We start from the raw sequence: 18,303 nt of genomic DNA on the forward strand, positions 1-18,303 counted from the left end.
AGATCAAAATTACTTATGTGAGAAACTTCTGATGTAGATCGATGCTATTCAATTAATTACTCGAATAATAATCCCTGGCCGGAGATGTACGTATGTATAACTCAAATTCATGTGATTTAAGATAGACCGAGTGATATTACATGATCAATCCCTAGAATCATGTTTGTAATATATCGTTGCAGGAAAGTGTTCGTCAAAACTACAAAACATACATGTAATGTACTACGAACAACATTTCAAAGTTTATCATAATCATTGACTTCCGAGGCCTTCTCTCATCAGCATTCCTTATTTCCGCCAAAAAAAAAAAAAGAAAAAAAAGAAAAAAGAAAGAAAATGCCAAACTCCAACCCAACGTCTATATCTATCCTTTCAAGTATTTCAGTAGTTTAAAAGGGAAAAGAAAACGGAAGGGAAAAACGAACGATGTGATAACCCCGCTAACTTAAGTCTTTTTCTTCATCAACGCCCTCCTTTTTCTAGCACTCATGTACTCCTTTTTCTCACCCTTCTCAATTGGGGCCGTTGACGTAGTATCACTACCCGCGATTTTCTGCGCCTCTGTCACTGCATCCCATACACCTTCGCCCATAAAGTCTTTCACCTGTTCCAATAGACTCTCAGTACCTTGCGGCTCCACCCCCAGCACAGGCGAGAAGTTGTTGCTTAAACTCATTATGTTTGCGTTTTCTCCGCTCTCATCATTGTCATCAGTCGCGGAGAGACTTCGCGCAAACTTGACTGATTTCTTAGATGCCGAAGGGATATCAAACGTGGAGAGGTCATGCGGTGAGGATTCCCTCTGCCGATTAGCTTTTGGTGATGATTCGGGTGTGGCAAAGGCGTGGAACGGAGTAAAAGTTGTTCCAGACTCTTCACTGCCGAATGAGATCTTAAATGGTGATAACTGGCGGCTCGGCGGTGTCTTCGGTGGGGACTCTTCCCTTGGTCCTGGTTCGGCTGACCATTGAATATTTTCTAACCCTGGTGTCTTGGCGACAGCCCCCCCCTCTACTTCGTACGATTGATCTGTCCATTGAAGGTTTGAAGTCTTCGGTAGGGTTTCTTCTTTATTCTCTTCGTCGCGCGATGTAACTAAGCCTTCGGATCCTAGAGTCTTCAATAACTCATCGGGCTCAACTGTCCATTGAACATTCTCCATTCCTGGAGTCTTGAATGGACTTTTACCTCCGGTTTTGTAAGAGTCTACGAAGTGATTCGTGTTCATCAGTGTCTCAGATTGAGTTTCGTCGTCGAAAAAACGAATTGGCCTCAACAAGTCTCTCCCGGGAGTGATAGCGGTTGAGGGATAGCCTCCTAGTGGAGTAGGTGACTCTTGGATGGCTTCAACGATGCCCCTCTGGGGGATGAGAACAGCGTGTTGTATGTTTTGCCAGGACTCGTGTTGATTCACTAGCTGTGCTCCCGGCGCATGGTGTGTGGTGCAAAATTGCGTTGGGGATTCTTTATGTGTGTCCTTTGATGCAAATTTTGGCAGTTGGTCAGGAGAGCACGGTACATCAATCGTGGCGGTATGGGATATGATAGGTGATTGGGCCTTTTCAAGTCGCGAAATTGGTGGGAGTGGTGCGGGGACTTTTGCTGGGGGTTCAACTGGCCTCGCAGTAATAGGGTCATAGCGTGACACTGCTACTTTACCACCATTCATCGAGCTATCAGGGGCAATATTCTCGACTCTTCTATTTGTATTCCTACATAAATCAGTATCATGAAACCTGCCGAACCACAAATCCCAACATACCTGCACACAACTGGGCTTTCTGCCGCCGGCGATAGAAGGTTCGCAATGGAAATTCTCTTATGATCCGCGCTAAACTTTTGCGAAGCAGCTACATGGCGATTAACCCAGTTTTGAAAAACCTCCTCTCTTGTGGGGTCTTTGCTTGAAGATGATGCTTTCGCTTCTGCGAGTTGTTCCTGCCCCGGCTCTGGTATAGCCAAAGTGATAGAAGGCTCATTACTTGTGACCTCTACATTCCCACAAGGATTATTTGGTTCTGTTACAGCTGCGACTCTCGTATCCGCCAGTCCTGGATCTATTTCTTTGTTCATGATCTCAACCATTTCCGGTCCGTCTTCAGGTCCCGGTACATAAGTAATAGCATCTGTATCCTCCACCTGTTGAAGCACTTCTGGTTCTGTGAACTTCTTTATATCCATGTTCCCTGAAACTTCCTGCTCTTCCGTTTGGGTATCCGCCGGCCCTTTCCCTTTCTTCTTAGAACCCCCGCCCCTTTGCCTCCTTTCCGCTTTCGGCCGTTCAGGCGCCATGCCGAACGGTGGTACCGCTCCAAAATCATTCTTGGGTTTTGACTTTTTCATATCTATATCACCCGACTGTACCTCAGGTGGGGGCACCACTTCTATAGTATCTAAAATCTGCTCTTGCTCTTGATTTAGTGACTGAGCCTCCAGTGCTTTAGAGCTATTTCGTGTGGATCTATGTTTTGCAATTGAGCGAGTCTCTTGAGATGATTCAATTGATTTAGTTCTAGCTCGGGTGTTTGTTTGTTTAGAAGCGGATCGAGATTCCCGGGGCGGTTCTAATTCTGGCTCAGAGGCTCTAGTTGAGCTGCGCGTAGACCTGGACCTCGAAGCTAAATCTTGGGTTCGTATTGGTACTTCTAGTATAGGTTCTGTAGTAGTAGGCTTTCGTCCAGGCCTGAGCCTTGGGGCTGTGTCTCGGACCTGCGTTGGCGTATCTGGTGTAATTTCTTCAAGAGAGTTTTTCCTAGGCCTAAGTCGTGGTGTTGAGTCTCGGACTTCTAAAGGCTCTTTTCTTGTCTTCCGCACAGAAATAGACTTCGAGGCTGAGCAAGCTGACTCCAAAGGCGGGGATGATTTCTTTGCGCTCGAAGACCTTCGATGATTGGAGGAATCTTCAATTGAAATCTGTTGAGGTTTAGGTTTGGATCTATAAAAGGTTCCCGGGGAGAAAACTGATGCTACTTCAATAGGAGCCTTTGGCTTCTTTTTGACTGGTGTCCTAAATTCTAGTAAATCTTTATCGGATGGTGAATGGGATCGAGATTGCGATCGATCCGGTACATTTGTTGCTTCAGGCGGCCTTGTGCGCAATGGGGTCGGAGTTGAGGGGCCTGATCTGTCCCAAGTAGTATTTGTCCCTCTACTCCACATATTCATCGCGTTTCTCCCAACTTGCGAGGGACCTGGTTCCATCTCCCTCTCTTCCTGCCTGCGCTTTAATCTCTTACTCATGTCCTCCTCCCAAGTCCCTTCCTCTAGTTCTATTGCTTTTCTTTTGGTTTGTTTCTTCCCCTTTGCCCATGGATTCTTAACTACTGGACCTCGCAGTCCCGCAGAGTGTAGATAAAGCGGCTCTCCCCGCAAGTAGCTCTCGGCGTGTTTCAACATGCGGCCCCGTTTCGCGGTGGTTTCGGTATCTGAGTCTGAGGAGGATGAGTCTCGTGAGATGATGTCCGAGGGAAGATTATCAGAAATAGGATCGAGAGGGAGTGGCGGAAATAGGGGAGGCGGGGGACGTCCGGATGACATGATGTTACACTGTGATGATTGATGGATGATTGATTGCGTCGTTACTATGGAGACGGGACTGTACGCGTGGGAAGACGGGAGCTTATCTGATTGCCGTGGGCTGATTATCTGATTGCAATTTACGCGTCTCAATCACGTGTTCATACAAATATTTCATGTAGTCTACGTAGCTACGTCTTCGAGGATCAATAGATGAATACAATTCGGCTTCATATAGTTTCCTCTGGCGGGTGTTGACGAAACCCAGAGCGGAGTCAGACTCCAGAATGTTTACCTGTGGCCTTGCGTCAACCACCCAGCTAAAGTACTGAACTTCGTACCCCTAAATTTTACGTGGGCTTCCGACTTGTCGCTGAATACTTACATCTTAACCAGTGCACCCTACATCCCTTGCAAATAGTCATTGCTCCAGCATTCACCCTTTACTTACAATTCAGACAAGCAGTCTTCTCTCCCGCTAGCTTGGGGAATCCGGGCCTATTAAAACTTTGGTCAATGCCAACAACCACCCATTCTTTCCTCAGATCTTATAAACAAGAGTCTTCATACAATTGGCTCTAAACCAATAGGGACATACGCCCCAAAATATATCCTATGTCGAAGTTCTTCTACATAAAACATATTTTTATGGATACCTATCGTAAAGTATTATAATTTGCAAGTTCTTACGAATTATATCTGCATTTTGGTTCAATTCCATCCTAAAGATATTTTTGAGTACCTCTACATCAGCTAGTATAGGCCATTTTCAAGATATCTAAATATCTAACCTCAAAAGGGAGGTCTATGAACTCCTTTGGGGAATTTCACAAGCGTTTAATTTGCTCCTGATAAGAAGAGTTTGAAGACGTTCCGGTCATATGTGGCAACATGGTGGCCATATCTCCACTGAGGACATACTTCGATCCTGTGCCCGTTGGACCTTCACCGAATGCTTGTGCGTATATCGTTGAATAAGTATTCGAAGATAGCACGGGCATTGCTGCAGTGAGGATCACGGGAGGCCTGACGTGACCTTACGAACTCAATGCCTGAATTAAGTCGAAAAGCATGGGGCTAGTGAAAAACTTGATATCTTTTAATCACCGCCGTTCAATTTCAATGTCGTTGCTGGCTAGGCTTGCATGTCAAAGGATCCGGGGTCAGGACCCTGTTCCCGGCAAACCTCTAGGACGCGACAGAAACGAAGGCAACCCCCTACACGAAAGCGAATAATGATCCTATCCCTCAGTGCCACCAAGCTATATGCTTTTCACTACCTCCAGATGAACCCAATAAGTGTGTCTTGCCCTAGGTCGGCCAAGGCGGTTTCCACTAGCTACGCCAATTCTGGAGAACGATAAATTTAAAGGCTGGTGTAATGCACTACTGATATATTGAGAATTGATGAAAAAGCGTCTATGGAAGAGAATACATCAAAAGTTGACATTCCCTTTATATCCTAATCTTCTAAAAACTTAGCAAGGGACGCCAAATATACATCAGATTCATGTCCATCAGAATGTTTTATCCACGAGCAGCGGACCTGACATTGAATGTCTTAGCTGGCCATTATAATAGACGAGCCATAACTTCTTCCATGCCAAGTATCAACTATCTTACCGAGTTCAAAAAGCCTTCGAGCGCTTGCAGGGAACAGAGAGCTAGATAGAATCGATGATAAGGCGGTAGAATATCCTCCAATGGTTTAGAGATCGTTCGCCTAACTTCCAGAAGATACCTCGTCGAAGTGTTCCCTTTAAATTGGATAGAATGCTGGGTCCATAACAAAAATTTTGATCTTGTCGAATTAATTCCACCAACTCGTAGTTGCTAACTGTAGAACAAGTTAATAATTTAGCTGCAAATCCTACAAAGTTTAGTCTTTTCGGACCGTCTCATGGACAATGGCCTATTTACGGTCAACTAAATTTATAAACATGAATAGACCCATGGCCACAAAAGAAGAATCCCCAACGGCTGGTTTATTTTAGAGGTGGATTGGCATAACCAGACTAGCCCCCAGTGCTATTCCGGCGATGCAATCAACGGTGGATCTCAGTATTAGATCCACCGGATAAAAATACCTATGATCATGTCTAGTTTGTGAGTGTAGACTGTGCACTATGACATATAGGATTTTATGGTCTCTCTTCACAATCTAGGAGCCGGAGGAACATTAACTCCCCCAAAGTAGGTTAGTTGTCGCTAATTGACACTACAGAACGTTAACATATAGAGGAACCTTATAATTTTCAGGGGATTCAATTCCAGACAATATAATAGCACTATAGCATTATCTAGATCGTTGAGCATGAGAGATAAATCGATACAACAGATGCATATATATATATAATGATTAAGGTCTTTTCTGAAACGCAGAGTACTGGATACCTAAAAATGTGGTTTCGGTATCGGCTGGGAAGCTCGAGTTAACGTTGCAGATCCACGTAAGTATAATCATTTGTTTTCCCTGATATAGATCCAACCTACAAGTAGTTGACACAACAGCGACAGAGAACTACGCTCCCTGCACAATGTTCTAGTATATAAATACTCAGGACAAGAAGTCTGGAACCTGAAAATACAAGCTGCAAATAGGGACAATCAATTTGGTATACGTACTTGCTGAACATGCGCTTTGTTACCACCAAAAGCCTTTCTATATATCTCTCCGAGGATCTCACATGTTTTTGTTCCACTCAATTCCGCCGGGAAAAACCTCACTTTTTCTGGGCCAGTAATATTAGAATTCACATGTAGTAGCAGCCCGGCTACCTTATACAACATACATTCATATATACCCTGTTAATTAATAGATTTCGGGCTGGTGGATAAAGGTTCTATGAAGGCTATGATTAAATGGTGGTTTATTCTGCCGGGGGTGGTTTCTGCCTCGATACGTATACATGTAGTCATGTCAAGCCATTTCTTGTTTCTTGAGTACACCAACGCTGACTCTAGATGATCCTGATCAGAATGAAACAGAGATCTGAGATAGAATAAAATGCCGCACTCATATCAACACCACCATATATGAAAATCAATCTAGGCCCATGAACTTGGCGAGAGTCGCTGCGGGCCGGCCGGGTACATAAATGTGGTACGTACATGTATGTGAGTAGGCGTCCTCCTTCCAGATCAGGATTCGACACTCTAACTACATCACTAGACGAGCCTTCCAATCCAAGTATGAGAAGAAAATCGAGTACTCTTTCGTCGGGGGTGGAGTCGCGCTGGGTGTGCGGGCGGGCTAGGTCCTACCTAGGACTGAACCTTTGAGTACAGTCGTTTCTGGGTCAACGACGAACCCAGTTTGATGACGAATGGCTACCTTTTGGGCTGATAGTCAGTCAAGGCAAAGGGGTCGGCGCGCTTTTGTTGGCTTTTGTTGGCTTCGATTGGCCTATTCGCCATCGAACCGGTTTCGTCGTTGACCCAGAAACCACTGTACTCTAAAAAGTGGATACCTCACAGTGGGTCGAGTGCTCAAAAGTTCAATCCTAGGTAGGACCTGGCCCGCCCGCACACCCAGCGCGACTCCACCCCCGACGAAAGAGTAACTGTAAGCAACCACTTCATCTTCAGGCCAGGGTCCCGTCTCCACGATAACATCCTTCCCTGGTTAACTAAGCCATTGCGGGATGTCGGCATTCAGGTATATATGTGAATTCCTGGCATAAGCTACGATACTTTGTCATACATGTATGTGTATGGGGAGTACCAGCTGCTTTTTCCAAAGCACAAGCTTCTGACCTAGGTTACCATCACAAAGTTAATGGAGTGGGGTCTAGTCGTTTATTTCCCATGTACGTCCCGTATCGATCTCCATCCCTTGCACCTCGCCAGGATGCCGAGAGCGACAAAAACGACAATCAAATCGGCATTCAACCCTGCAATATATAGCGGATCTACCCATGGAGCGGGAGTACAAGGCGAAGACTCAAGCTGGCAAGTAAAAAAGTACTAGTAGGATCCTAGATAGGAATAGCTTCGCGCTATTACAGGTCTCCAGCCAATGATTTTTTTTGAAGGGAAACAGTACTAGAGTACTCCCGCTCACCCTCTACGAGTAGATCCGCCATACTTACCCTTTTCACACATATTTCCCGATTATACGGCTATCTTATTAGAATGTATCTCGCCTACCTAGTCTCGTGCACAACAGAATGTATTGATTTTCACCGTGGTCTAGAAAGAGAGCCGAGTGTTAGTACCACCGCGCGCGGCCGCAAACACACTACCGAAACCTGTTTCCACTCCGTGCCACTGTGTGTGCCTAATCTTTACCCCTTAAAGAAGTTTTATTTTTCTTCTCCGTTCCTATGGTACAGGATTGGACCCTTATAGTTAAGCTTATGCATAGACTTGAATTACAAATGGTTATAGTCACCGGCCTTTTGATGGTTATTGGGCAGTACAGGGCAAAGAAAAACAGCCAGCACTCTTGTCATGACTCTTTTTGGGCTATGTTCACGCTCATAAGGGGATCTAGGGCATCCTAAAACATAGGGTAATCTGAGACGAACATATACCATACCAGGGGCCCCTTCTATGCAGCTGCGTATACATGTAGGTACATTATGTATGTACTCAATGATTTGTGATTTACACTTGACCAAAACTGGGCAATACATGTATTAGTAGCGCCTATCATCGTACGAAATTCATACCGCCAGCTGGTGAAGATTCTCGTTGATTCAGAGACGAATTTCCGGAAAACCACGTCATCAGAGAAGTAACATATAGGTGCCTTGAGGAACAATCTTTATATGGGAGTTTAATAATAGTAATTTTAGGTCGTGAGTACGGTGATGTTGATGTTGAGCCGTATTCTTGAGTCTTCAGGCTTATAATAATCAACGAGTTGTTAATTCGTTAACTACATATATACACATGTATACTTACATAGTTTTCAGAAGTCTGCAGCCCACTTACTCTTTAGGAAATACTACTTGTGTACTAGAGTACTGATCACATAAAGGCTTGTGTCAATTCTGGCACAGTTAGAGTACGGTTACATGGCCCTCGAGGTTCACCACATCGGCGCCGCGGCAACTCGAAGATCAACACGCATAAAATTTTGGTCTAATGACCAACTTTCCCCAGTTTATATTTTAAGCATTGCCTGGACCCGATATGTCGATAGGGATTGTCAATACGGGTATCTGGGCAGCATCTTCCATCTAGATACTTCATTTTTAGGACAACTAAAGTTCAAAATAATGTCCACGACGTCGATAAAGGTATATAGCTGAGAGATATTGGAAGATAATCTCTCATTCTAAATCTCTATATACTCCTTTAAAACGGCTAATAATCGAAACCACCCTTCTAAGCCGGAGACGGCCCACATCTGAAGGGTGATCACTTACCCCGAAGTTACATCTAGTGACACTACATGTAAGGCCAATCACTATATGTATGTACTTCAAAATGCCGCAAACTGAAACAGGATAAAGGAAAGTTTAAACATCAGGATATCGATTGAATTTTGAATCTATATTTCTCTGCAATTCCGGCCAATGGTGGTACCAAGATCGTGTGTGACAACTACAAAGCACATATATCAGCTAAGTACAAATGTTACGTACATAGTACGTACATGTACCTATATGTATATAGATTTAACCTAATTCAAATCACATAACCCCCTAGATCTCCAAGACTGGAAAACTGGCTTAATTTCACAGATCTATATACATTTACGAGCAGATTCAAGAAGTACCGCATCATGATGAAATACTACCACCAAGCCACCCCATTTAAATTAATATGGAAAACGTTTGGCAGGCTACATTAATACATTTACCTAAAGCCATTGCAGAATTCTGTTAATAAATAAATCATTTGAACACTTATTATGATAGTCTATAGATGACCAATTGCAAATTTCAGAGACACATTTGAGGATCTCAGCATGAAATTATCCAAAAGAAACCTTAGAATAGTGATAGAAAGCTTATCTGGAAGATGTAATGTAAATGAATATTACGACAATTAAGCTACAAGTAGTTGTCTGTTAGCAGTTAAGAAGGACTTAATTAAGGAAATGCTGCGAGATTGCTGTTAACACGTACGATTGATCCCATTTAAGTGCAAGTGCCCTAAATAAGGTTTTATCGTAGAGTATGTACATATATGAATGGGTCATTTTGAACATTCGGGGGAGCAGTTTTCTTCCATCTTCTGGTTTATCAACTCTAGCTACCAAGAACGTCATGAGTAGTTAAAACCACTACGCATGTCTAGGTTTCAGATGCGACAGAGAGTCCTCTGCTCTCCACAAACCTCTTCTCTTTACTTTTTTTGTGATTACATGTAGTGATGATTAAATTGAGATCATCTCTGAGACATGACGTATAGTGACTTCACACTAAACCCTTAGTACAACCCATGGTGTGCGAGTGATGGACCATAATAGTTCAAGAATCTTACTATATAAAGGCCACCATTACCATCTTCCAACGTAAAAATACAACATCCTCAATTCCCTCAATAAAAGCTACCTAAAATGTCTTTTGTTATCGAAAGTGTCTATCCGAAAGCCTCCTCTGATGAAGAAAATGCGTAACACCAAGCTGTGGGTGCATGGTTTCTCGGCCCTCAGGCTGAGAACTTTGACTGGTTCAAGTCATGTATCAACTCAGTCATCGATGAACAGAGACGTGCTAGAACATCATACTATCCTACCGATGGGGTACTGTCTCCCACTTTGTTCCACCTCACTTCCTTAGATAAAACAATATTAATTACTTTGGCCATTTCCAGAAATTCATTACTTCTGCCATGAAAGACTCACCGACATACTTGGGTCAAGTAGCAAAGCTCGAAAACTATGCCGATAAGCTTTCTGGGCTTCTCAATAAGCACTCGATTCCCTTCTGGTCAGCTCGCTACAGCGCCCATATGACATGCGACACTAGTATGCCAGCTATTCTAGGTTATTTGATGACAATGCTCTTTAATCCAAACAACGTTGCTCTCGAGGCAAGCCCAATCACTACTTTACTCGAGATAATGGTCGGCGAACAGCTATGTTCAATGCTTAGGTATAATCTGAGCCCAAATAGTACCGGTAATCCCAATAGCGCAGAGAACCTACCAATAGCATGGGGACATATCACCTGTGACGGTACTGTGGCTAATCTGGAGTCTATGTGGTGAGTCCATGTCTATCATTTCTCCCTCGTGCATTTACATGGACATATAAGAAGACTTAATATTGAACTGATACTAACAATATGGGATGACTTCATACAAGTAGTTTCCGGCCTTCGGCCGGTACTATGTGTATATCAATCAGTCCAATATACAGGCAAGCCGCTTTGCGGCTTATTTTCTCTATTTGCCTGTCAGTCGGGGCTCTCAGGCCGCTGCGCGGCACTCGACCCCTCCTGGTAGGCAAAGTCCATCACTAGAGTAATATATCTAGATCTGCTCTGGTCGATATGTGCCTTTTCTGATATCCCCCATATATCAGCGAATAGGTCAGACAACTTCTCCAATTAAAACTACAAATATATCCCTTTAACAGCCACCAAGCCGCTAAAATCGAACTACTAATCGATTCCCAAAACCAGTAGAAAACCTATTAACAATCTAACACCACTCAGCACAATACCCTATGTTAATATCCAACACAACATGTTTCAAGTGAAACAAAACCTCTCTCAATGAGCCAATCAGAAGCTTATAAGAGTACATGCATATGCAGGTTATACCTATATACTTATTAGATAGGGTTGGTAAGACAAAACTTCATCCATGAGCTTGGTATATATAAATAATCACTAAACTATTCTTCCAGCTCGAAACATCAAATTATATCCCCTTTCCCTCAAAAAGGCCATGCAGAAAGAACTTTCAATCATCAGCAAAACTTTCAAAGTTGAGACCTGTGAAGGCGGCGACCCAAAGCTATTCAGTCAACTTTCCACCTGGGAATTACTTAACCTTAAAGTCTCAGCCATTTTCGATATTCCTGATAGACTACAAAAGGAGTATGGTATCTCGTCGAAGTTTTTACAGAACTCGTTCGGAAAATACAGCATTCAAACAATTGGAAAAGACGCCCTTGAAAAGGAGTTTGAAATCAGTAAACCCATACAATATATGGTATCTGCCACTAAGCATTGTTCGTGGCCAAAGGCTGCTGGTGGGTTTAAATATCTGATCCTCGCCACCTTAGCTGACAAAAACGCTAACCCACACCCTCATCACATTAGCCATCACGGGCATTGGCTCTGAAAACGTCATCAATGTTCCCGTAGACAAAGGTGCGCGTCTTGACGCAGATAAACTGGATGCATTTTTGAAAGAACGTCTCGAAAGAAAACAAGCTGTTTTTGCAGTGGTAGCGATCATTGGCACGACGGAGGAGGGTGCCGTTGATCCACTCGCTAAAGTTCTCAAGCTCCGCAAAAGATACCAACGCCTCGGCACGTCATTCATCGTTCATGCTGATGCTGCTTGGGGAGGTTACTTTGCATCTACTCTTCCGCCAAAGCGGGCAAAGGATCAGCCCCACGATTTTCCAGACGAGGGTGACTATGTGGCCACAGTTCCTCTATGAAAAGAGACAACAAAACAGCTACTTCATTTACACCTTGCAGATTCAATAACCATCGACCCGCACAAGACCGGATATGTTCCATATCCAGCTGGTGCATTATGCTACCGTGACAACAGGATGAAGTATTTAGTAACATGGACAACGCCATATATTTCTAGGGACCCCTCTGCTGAGAGCATTGGTGTTTACGGTGTTGAGGGAAGGTTAGTAAATCTACTTTATTCTTTTGTTGGATTGACTTCGTAAACTGACGTCTACAAGGAACAAATAGTAAGCCTGGTGCTGCCGCAGGTGCAACCTTTTTATCACATAAGGTAATCGGCTTGAACCAACATGGATATGGTGGGTTACTCGGCGAAACCGTTTTTACTTGTAGCAGGGTATGTATGCAAACTTCGAAACCATCCATTCATAACAGCACTAACATTATCTTTTTATTCACAGCTGTCTGCACATTGGGCTACGATAGAAAACAAGAAATTCATTGTCGTCCCTTTAAATATGCTTCCATCAGAGGAGATCGAAGGGCCAGCTAGAGTTGATGCTATCGACAAGGAGAAGCATGAAATCCGGGACCGTATCCTCAAAAAGACTAACTGGGAAGTGTCTCAAGGTCCTAGAGCAATGGAACTGCTTGGATCTCTAGGATCTAATTTGATCGTCAATGCATTTGCATGCAATTTCCGTCTTGAAGACGGGACTTTGAATGACGATGTGGAAGAAGCAAATAATCTCAACCAGCGTATCGTCAATAGGCTGTCAGTCACATCACCTGACAAACTACCTGCCGAAGTTCCCTTTTTCCTTACATCTACGGAGTTCTTACAGCACGAATATGGTGCATGTGCGGACCACTTCAAGAGACGACTCGGTCTTAAGGGCGAAACAAACCTATTTGTTCTTAGAAACGTGACGATGTCACCATTCCCGACAGAGAGGAACTTTGTTGCGAAGCTAGCTTCAATCTTTGAAAAAGTTGCCTCAGAGGAGGTCAATGTATGTCTATAGCCAGTCTTGAATACCCCCCAAAATGTTTGTCACTAACTTGGCCTCTTTTTAATTACATGTAGGCTTGCCGGTTGCGTGTTTCAATCGATGCCACAAATCACAGCTTCACCATGCAGGGCACCACAAAGCTGTACCTTGCCTATAAGCCCTTATTCTATGAGGCGGATAATCGCACACAGATTGTCCTTGAGGCCGAGATTCCAGATGATGCGATGAGCGCATATGTTGAAGCAAGAGAATCGAATCCAAAAGCCCCATTTGTTTTGAGGACTCCAGCAGTCAAACTTCCAGATATTTTGGCAGCGGGACCTTCAAAGCGAATATCAACTTTAGTGATGGGTATGTATTCTAAATAGGGTATTTCCTTTGGTCCACTAGAAATGTTACTGACTTTCTCCGATCCAGAACGAATCTTCTCAAGGATGTCCAAGTCACCAAAGCCCGCATTTTGAAGCGGCGTGATCTCCGCGCCAAGTTCCGCGACTCTAATTACCCCCAGAACTACATGCCATTCTACGTCTATGGTACACCCGAGGAAACCCATATCGACCATATGCTCCTCTGCGCGCCCAATATCCAACTCTCGGCCGATAAGGTCACCTTTGACCCTCCACTCACTGGTCTGAAGGAGGAACTTGAAAAAGGCGCGGTCTTGCATGTGAATGAAGTATCTGAGGTCTCCATGCAACCGTTTGATATGCTTCCGAGTGCTACTGAGTTGAGCGAGTCCAACTTCTTCTTCCGCCAGGGGGCATGCTTCAATGTGACTATCTACAAAGACACACATGAGGCCGAATCTACAGGTCCGGGACTATCAGCAGTCAATACTGATTTAGAGCTAATTTCGACAAAAATGACCCTCACTGACAATGTCTATGTCGACAAGGATTGGGTTAACTCTGACCCTCTTGCGATCAAAGAGGTGAATGAGGGTCTCGAGGCGTGGAAGGCCAAGATTGATAAAGAGTTCCCGTGAGCACTAGGAACAAATTGTTACGCGGTAGCTTGGGCCTCGCCAATCTTTCATTGCGAGTGATCAAGCATGATTGGTGCATTTTAAGCTTATTTCAAGTACTTTTTTATTTACACATTTTTTTTTCCTTTTTAGCTAAAACGAATACAAACAATCTCATACCCAGATATTTTAATATGGTATATACATGACGAATTAAGCGCAATTGTGTGCCAGAGTGGCAGAATTGTAGTTAGAGTCAGTGTCGGGTGATAGTGATGGGGCTCGGCCTAGGCGGTATGGTCTATAATCCGGCTCCTTGAGGCCTGGAACTCGTAGAGCTCGAGATATAGAAATCAACTTACGATAATATAATGTATTTCAATGTCTTATTATGCAGCGTACTGTCCTAGAAAGTGTGCCGATTGCAAATGTAACCCGAATTAAGTGGACGCGCTTCCACAAGAGATAACAGAGAGAGAAGTCGATCCAACGAAGGTCCTAAACCTAAAGTAAAAGGCATAGGCCAGTTCGACTCACAGAGTCATGAAGCATGCTCTCAATGAGCCAGAATTTAGCTCGCGCGCTCGTGAGTCGAGCCTAAATCTCGAGCTGACTCGGCTTATGGATCGACCACATTGCCTGAACATTGCCATTGACAGCGAGACCAATTGATTATCTGTTTAATGTTTCTGAACACAGTGAATATGGTTCTTAGCCTTTACATTCATCACCCTGTCGTAGGTTGAGACAGTGATCATCCGATCTCTGCAGCTGAGACACTAGACCATGCCTTACCTAGGCCATGCCTTACCATGGCCATTTTTATTGAAATATCGATCGGGTAGGTTGGATGGAGATCAGAGGCTAATTAATCACAGAACATACCAAGCATTATGCTAAAGTTGATGATTTCCAGCTGAAGTCTAAAAGCACGTGCATCATCCTTGTACTCTATTCGATGCATATCTCAAAAGGCCTACGACCCTTGTCTTTCCATGATTTGATCCACTCTAGAGTACCACCACCATACCACGTTTCACCCAGGCTGATTGAGATTCAATCATGAACGATCACTCATACCCGAATACTAAAGTAGTCAAGCCGAGGCAACGTATTGCATTGCATTGTGTTACGATCGCAACTGAGGGTAGAGATCTCAAGATACACGTATCTATAAGGACAGAGTTTCATAGTAAATGTAGGTACTTGGGCGCAAATAGGTGAGCTACGATGCGCCCGTAAAAAGAAAACACTTCAATCTTCTGGGGGTGTAAAAGAAAGTCCATAGCCACTATTCCCCGTTAAGCTGCATACGGAATGAAACCTCCGATGCCCACGGCCCGTGACCGATGGCAATGCAAGTGAGCTTTCGCGACTGTACGTACGACATGTAGAGCAACTATGAACATACATGGATAGGCACATACATCACTCAAATCACATGAGCCTCCATTTTGTTTTTCTGCAATTTATCGCATCTATGGCATCGACAAGTCGGTAGAATTTTCTTGCTGCCACATCTTTTCGGTCCTAAATCGATTTCACCCTCCAGAATCTGACACCCCCGGATTTGCAGTTTTGTTTTGGGGAGTGAACGATATTATTTCCCCGCAAAATCGCACTTGAGACCGGACGGCACTTGAGAAGCATCGCGCTTGCGCCAGGGGCATGAGTAGCTGGGCTTCCCAACTTGGAGTCTGTATACGAGACTAGGATCTCTGTGAGGTTTTACCGTAGTGATGATGCCTGGTACACTTATCACTTGCCGCAGGCCTTCGAGGTTCATATTTTTAAAAGGTAGAGCCCTCAATGTGAACATTTACTCTGGACACCCAAGACAAGTTCATAAATCCCGCATTCCGGAGTTGACCACATTGCAGGTATGATTTACCCAACAATCGAGCTGAAATTGATGAATTGGATTCTTTGCATAGCTGGCTGGCGACCTTAATCCGTGGCCCGCGGAGCTGGCACCGAACGTCTTCCAATTGCGCTGGCACGCCTTTGTTGATTGGCTCGTTGGAGTAGCTAGCTGCATCCTATGAAAGTTAGTACGATAGCAAAAGACTATTCCTCGTGTTCGTGTCCACATATAACCTTTTCAAACCTTTTTATTTTGCATCAAAGCGGCTATGAATCTCTTGAACTACCGGGGTATTATGCGATTTAGAAGAATTTCAACCCATTGCAGGCCAGGGATACTGTGATTCCTCGTCGATGATCGGGGTGGAGTCGAGAGCCAATGAAATGACAAAAACTTAAAGAGTGTCGGTAGCGGATAGCCGCATAAGCAGTTGATACAGTAAAGGGGCATCTTGCCTACATACTTGATCATTGAGTATTTGTGTAATCTTGTGTAATCATAAGTGGACGGCTTTAGTCCCCGTTGGACTTGGTATTACTGGTATCACAACCAGTCACAATATTCGTCTGTAGAGGGAGTGTGGTTGATCACTAGCTCAACCTCCGTCCGAAGAAAATCTCATGAATCCCCGAGGGGCATTAGAGAACTTATAACTCATGCTCTCTGAGGATGTTTATAATACAGTGTGGTGGAGGTTTGCCGGCAGTGGTTGATAGGCCCTAACCCTGGCGCCATCAGTACAAAGCATTCCTAAGAGGAGCAACTCTCCGCCGGGATGTTCCGGTAAGATAAAGTTTTCTTGGCAACGATCTGGCTGCATCATGTCAAGAGCCGCTCCTCTGCCGTTGGTGTGCTCTAGGCTTTATCACATCATGTGTAAATTCCCCAGGGTCCTTTCGGGTATCTTAGCTCTCGGAGCTTTGGCAGCTACGATTACCCTTATCTTCTCAGGTCTCCCAATAATTCTCAGACAATTGTGTTATCCACTCGGCACATCAGGATCAGTTCATCGCAGTTCCCATACCCGCCGGCAAACTCGCCCAGTTTACCCGCTACGTTCAACAAGTGGACTAGACATCGTGCTTTCACCATCCGGATAAACCTCAAGCCAGGCCTCCACATGTAGGTACTACGACTACATATCTGTGTCCAATGATATTATGAAAGTTAAATGTGATACAACTAAACAGAATAATAATAGGCTCTGCACTGTAAACTTCCGGCCGATTATCCTTAACCCCTGGTTCAAGGATCTAGGAGATCTACTGATCAACGTCTACCAGGTAGACATTACGGAGAAACTGCAAAGAATGTTTCATGTTTCTGGTCCACCTTCCATGGCTAAATAATCGGATACCGCCCTAGTTAAAGTATGGGAAAGATTTCTGGTGGACAGATAGATCCCCACTGCTGAGCCGAATGATAAATGGGGAAGCGGCGGGTGCAGTAAACCAAGATTTAATATAAATGGTATTTTCACCCCCAAATTCGATTTGCACATTCTGAAGGGTCCAACAGGATCCCTTGGTTCGGCAGTATGTCCCGCTTAGCATAAACCGGCCTGCTTGGTTCTAAAGAACTTTTTTTCTTCGGAAATCTCATGATATACACATACGAGATGTTCAAAGCAGCCCAGCTACTATGCAACTGATGTAGTTTCCCCAATGATGCTGCGAATATTTTTGACGTATAAGTCGGACTGTTTCAACCCACTCTATGTGTGACATCAGGACAGAAAATCTTGAATCGAAAGGAATTACTCAAGATGACGGAGATTAAGATGGCCATGATAGAAGTATTCCGCTGTCAAACAAGCTGGGACTTGGCGCCATCTATTCTTTTGATAAGGATGTTTTGTTTTTATCCATAATCCTATCAAACGCTTGGTTGATCGGTTTTGGGATCCCACGTTAGGTGTTGTGTGTAGGAGGTTGAGTTGTACATATTGAAATGTGGCCGCGCTAGATCGAGTGCTCACTATCTTGCTGTATCTTGGAACGGTAGCCTATGTTGCTTAGTTTGGGTAGGTACTCGAGGACGTGTTGGTGTAACTTGGCTGGCTAGCTGGTCTTATGAGGGCCAATAGCGATGTAAGTAGGGGGGAGCTGGGGAGGGAGTGGATTTTTCCCCTTCTTTCTTCTCGATCCTGGTTGAGCGCAGTTGGCATCATCTACGTTGCTTTGTCCGCTTCAACACACACCTTGCACACACTACTGGATAAGAAGAGTACATACATGTATGTTCCTACTTGGTAGACACTGCGTCTTTCTGCTGCTCTACCCCGAGATCACATCACAAGGTCCTCCTGTTCCTGCCTACACCTGCTCATAGTCGCCCCCAGCCGCTCTTCCAGTGTTCACGGCTAGCCAGGATCCCACAGCTCCC

At 44.3% G+C, this 18,303-nt stretch overlaps 3 protein-coding genes across 3 annotated transcripts; 2 read left to right on the forward strand and 1 right to left on the reverse strand.

The window, feature by feature from the left end:
• Window positions 1-445: 445 nt before the first annotated feature.
• On the reverse strand, window positions 446-3,537 carry H6S33_004625 (uncharacterized protein; the record flags this gene model as incomplete). Its single annotated transcript, XM_044836353.1, has 3 exons — window positions 446-1,712; window positions 1,763-2,913; window positions 2,971-3,537. The coding sequence occupies 3 exons, from the start codon at window positions 3,535-3,537 to the stop codon at window positions 446-448; spliced, it is 2,985 nt and encodes a 994-aa protein (XP_044690598.1).
• Window positions 3,538-11,367: 7,830 nt separating this feature from the next.
• H6S33_004626 (uncharacterized protein) lies at window positions 11,368-14,075 on the forward strand (the record flags this gene model as incomplete). Its single annotated transcript, XM_044835967.1, has 7 exons — window positions 11,368-11,674; window positions 11,745-12,062; window positions 12,132-12,294; window positions 12,363-12,471; window positions 12,536-13,087; window positions 13,162-13,442; window positions 13,505-14,075. The coding sequence occupies 7 exons, from the start codon at window positions 11,368-11,370 to the stop codon at window positions 14,073-14,075; spliced, it is 2,301 nt and encodes a 766-aa protein (XP_044690599.1).
• A 2,618-nt stretch (window positions 14,076-16,693) lies between these two features.
• H6S33_004627 (uncharacterized protein) lies at window positions 16,694-17,468 on the forward strand (the record flags this gene model as incomplete). Its single annotated transcript, XM_044835968.1, has 6 exons — window positions 16,694-16,701; window positions 16,870-17,040; window positions 17,120-17,129; window positions 17,202-17,237; window positions 17,319-17,388; window positions 17,437-17,468. 6 exons carry the CDS (start codon window positions 16,694-16,696, stop codon window positions 17,466-17,468), a joined length of 327 nt encoding a protein of 108 aa, XP_044690600.1.
• Between the last annotated feature and the right edge of the window lie 835 nt (window positions 17,469-18,303).

This window comes from Morchella sextelata (genome assembly GCF_020137385.1).
Source record: "Morchella sextelata strain SCLS chromosome Unknown scls_18, whole genome shotgun sequence".
Taxonomy (NCBI): domain Eukaryota; kingdom Fungi; phylum Ascomycota; class Pezizomycetes; order Pezizales; family Morchellaceae; genus Morchella; species Morchella sextelata.